A 3,517-nucleotide genomic window follows, 5' to 3' on the forward strand; every position below is an offset into this window, starting at 1 on the left:
TTCTCTAGAAATTAAGAAATACCATGAGAACACTGTGAACAATTATATGCCAACAAATTGGACAACCAGAAGAAATAGACAAGTATCTGGAAACATTGTTGCTGCTCAGTCAGTATGTCTGATTCTTTGTGACTCCATGGACTATATAGCACACCAGGCTTCTCTGTCCACTCCCTCCCAAAGTTTGCTCAAATTCATGTCCATTGAGTCAGTGATGACATCCAACCATCTCATCCTCTCTTGCCTCCTTCTCCTCCTGCCCTCAATCTTAACCAGCATCAGAGTCTTTTCCAGTGAATCAGCTGTTCGCATCAGGTGGCCAAAGCATTGGAGCTTCAGCTTCAGCATCAATCCTTCCAATAAATATTCAGGGTTGATTTCCTTTAGGATTGACTGGTTTGATCTCCTTGCTGTCCAAGGGACTCTCAAGAGGCTTCTCTAGCACCACAGTTCAAAAGCATCAATTCTTTGGCGCTCAGCAGCCAGATATGTGTACCCCATCCACACTAATAAGTCATGAGATTCAGGCAGCACACCAAGCAAAACCATGAACTTGGGCAGCTCTCCTCAGCCTTCTGTAATTCTTGAAGGGACACAGCTAAGAGTGGTCTCGTGCCCAGTCTCCCAGCAGCTGAGGGATTAAGGGTCTGTGTCTTCTGTACTATGTAACCATAGAGGCTCGGACTTCCTCCCACATTGCCCATACTCAGCATGGATAGGATAGATTGAACTGATGTGCTAATCTGGTTGTTTCTGGTCAGAAACTAACTTTAATTTTCAGTAGGACATATTCGGCAACCCACTCCAGTATTCTTGCCTGGAAAATCCCAGGGACGGGGGAGCCTGGTGGGCTGCCGTCTATGGGGTCGCACAGAGTCGGACACAACTGAAGTGACTTAGCAGCAGCAGCAGGACATATTCGTACCTCCTTCAATCAAACTACATTTGAGTAAGCCAGGTTCCCAGGGCCCAGAGCTATATATGCAGTGGCAGTGCCAAGTTATTCCTGTCTCCCACCACATGGACACCTCCCCAGGAGTTTCTTGAGAGCACCAGCCACTTCCTTGTTCCTCAGGCTGTAGATGAGTGGGTTGAGCATAGGGGTGATCATGGTATAGAAAGCTGAGACCACCTTGTCCTGCTTGGAGGAGTGGTAGGTCTGGGGCCACATGTAAGCAATCATGGCAGCCCCATAGAAGAGAGAGACTACTGCCATGTGGGAGGAGCAGGTAGCAAAGGCCTTTTTCCGACCTTCAGTGGAATGCATGTGGAGCACAGTTATTAGGATCAACAGGTAAGAAATAGAGATGACAGAGAACGGCAGGAGTAGCATAATGACACAGCACACATAGATCATCGTCTGATAAAGAGAAGTGTCAGCACAGGCCAGCTTAAGCACTGCAGGGATATCACAGAAGAAGTGGTCGATCTCCTGAGAGCCACAGTAGGGAAAGCTCAGGGTATAGATGGACTGAATTAACCCATCCACCAGACCAGAGAGCCAACACAATGCCACCATGAGCCAGCAGACATGGCGGCTCATGACCACTGAGTACCTCAGTGGGTTGCTGATGGCCACATAGCGATCATAGGCCATGAAAGCCAGCAGAAAGCACTCATCCCCCAGGAGGGTGACGAAGAACAGGATCTGGAGCCCACAGCCTGTGAAGGAGATGGAACCATGGCCCAGGAGATAGTTGATGGCCATCCGTGGTACAATGGTGGAGATGAGCATGAGGTCCATGAGTGACAGCCAGCTGAGGAAGAAGTACATGGGGCTGTGGAGACGGGAGTCAGTGTTGATGAGGAGGATCATGAGCCCGTTGCCAGAGAGGGCCACCAGAAACATGGCCATGATGATGGAGAAGAGGAGGAGGTGCAGTGGTGTGTAGTTGAAGAGGCCCAGAAGGATGAAATGGGAGATGAGAGTCTGATTTTTCACCAAGCCCATTGTTCCTGCAGAAGTGTGCACCAGCAGATGGTTCGGATCTGGAATCAAGTGGTTTATGTTTAGTGCAACATTACTGAAGTCATTACAACTTTTACCAATATGTTGCCCTCTTTAAATGTTATTTAGTTTAGAACAAAAGGCATGTCCTCTTAAGAGAAATAATCTGTAACAAAGATGCAGGCTGTTGTTGCTGACGCTGCTTTAAATCTAGGACTTGTTGCATCTTGTTGAGAAGCACATATCAAGCTATTATTGCTAAAGTGGGCACTGATTTTGCCTCTACTAGAACGAGTCTGTCTCCAGTCTATAGAGCTGCTTCTCCTACCAAGCTCTGCTGCTGCTGCTGCTAAGTCGCTTCACTCGTGTCCGACTCTGTGCAACCCCATAGACGGCAGCCCATCAGGCTCCACCGTCACTGGGATTATCCAAGCAAGAACATTGGAGTGGGTTGCCATTTCCTTCTCCAATGCATGAAAGTGAAAAGTGAAAGTGAAGTCGCTCAGTCGTGTCCGACTCTTCACGACCCCATGAACTGCAGCCTACCAGGTTCCTCCGTCCATGGAATTTTCCAGGCAAGAGTACTGGAGTGGGGTGCCAGCCTTAATCAAAGATTTTCTTTTTCAGGTAAACGTACTAAAGCAGCAAAGGCATTTACCATCTCTGTGAACTGAGCATTTACATAGCCTCTCTGAACTTGTTTTCTCATATTAATTTGAAATAACAGCTATCTTATAAAGTGATATTAAACACTGAAGGTGAAAGCATAAGCTATTCCTAGTAGGACAGAAATAATGATACCTCACATTACTCGAGCATTTCTCATGTGCCAGGCACCACCATGACCACTCTGTCACATCTTCATAACTGCCTGGAAAGACTGATTATTATCACTGTTAATAAGTGGGGAATCTGAGACAGAGGGAGATTATTTTTTCAGGTATGGAAGCATAAAGTATTTCTTAAGAAGCTAGTAAATGAAAACCTGGAGGCAACCTAAAACCCAACACAAAGTAAATTATAAAATAATCAAATAATAAAATATGTTTCCAGTGGAATACTTATGACATTTTAATAGATACTGAGCAAAAAAATTATAACAACTAGTCTTTTTAAGTATTTAAAAAAACTGAGAAATATGCCAATATATTTAAGCACATGGTTCTATTTAGATAGTAGGGTTGAGGGTTATCTCTCTCCAACTGTGTATTTTATACATCTTCTATTAGGAATATGGAAATATAATTTTAAATTAACATTATACTATGCATAAGATCAACATACAAAAATCTGAATCTTCCTCATACATACCACTAAATAAACAACTTATACAATTGCAATAAAAATGGGGAGGGAGGAGGGTTCAGGATGGGGAACACATGTATACCTATGGCGGATTCATTTTGATATTTGGCAAAACTAATGCAATTATGTAAAGTTTAAAAATAAAATTAAAAAAAAAACAACTGTGAAGTGCCTAGGAAAGAAACCTAATGCTAAAAATTATAAAGCATAATTGAAAGACAGTAAAGAAGGCCTGAAAAAAGCTATGCATATTTTTGAGACATA

At 43.8% G+C, this 3,517-nt stretch overlaps 1 protein-coding gene across 1 annotated transcript; it reads right to left on the reverse strand.

Moving 5' to 3' along the window:
- Positions 1-1,000: 1,000 nt before the first annotated feature.
- Positions 1,001-1,951, reverse strand: LOC129631250 (olfactory receptor 56-like). The gene has a single exon (XM_055552138.1). The coding sequence runs from the start codon at positions 1,949-1,951 to the stop codon at positions 1,001-1,003; it is 951 nt and encodes a 316-aa protein (XP_055408113.1).
- Positions 1,952-3,517: the final 1,566 nt, after the last annotated feature.

Source organism: Bubalus kerabau, chromosome 1 (genome assembly GCF_029407905.1).
Source record: "Bubalus kerabau isolate K-KA32 ecotype Philippines breed swamp buffalo chromosome 1, PCC_UOA_SB_1v2, whole genome shotgun sequence".
NCBI classification, from domain to species: domain Eukaryota; kingdom Metazoa; phylum Chordata; class Mammalia; order Artiodactyla; family Bovidae; genus Bubalus; species Bubalus kerabau.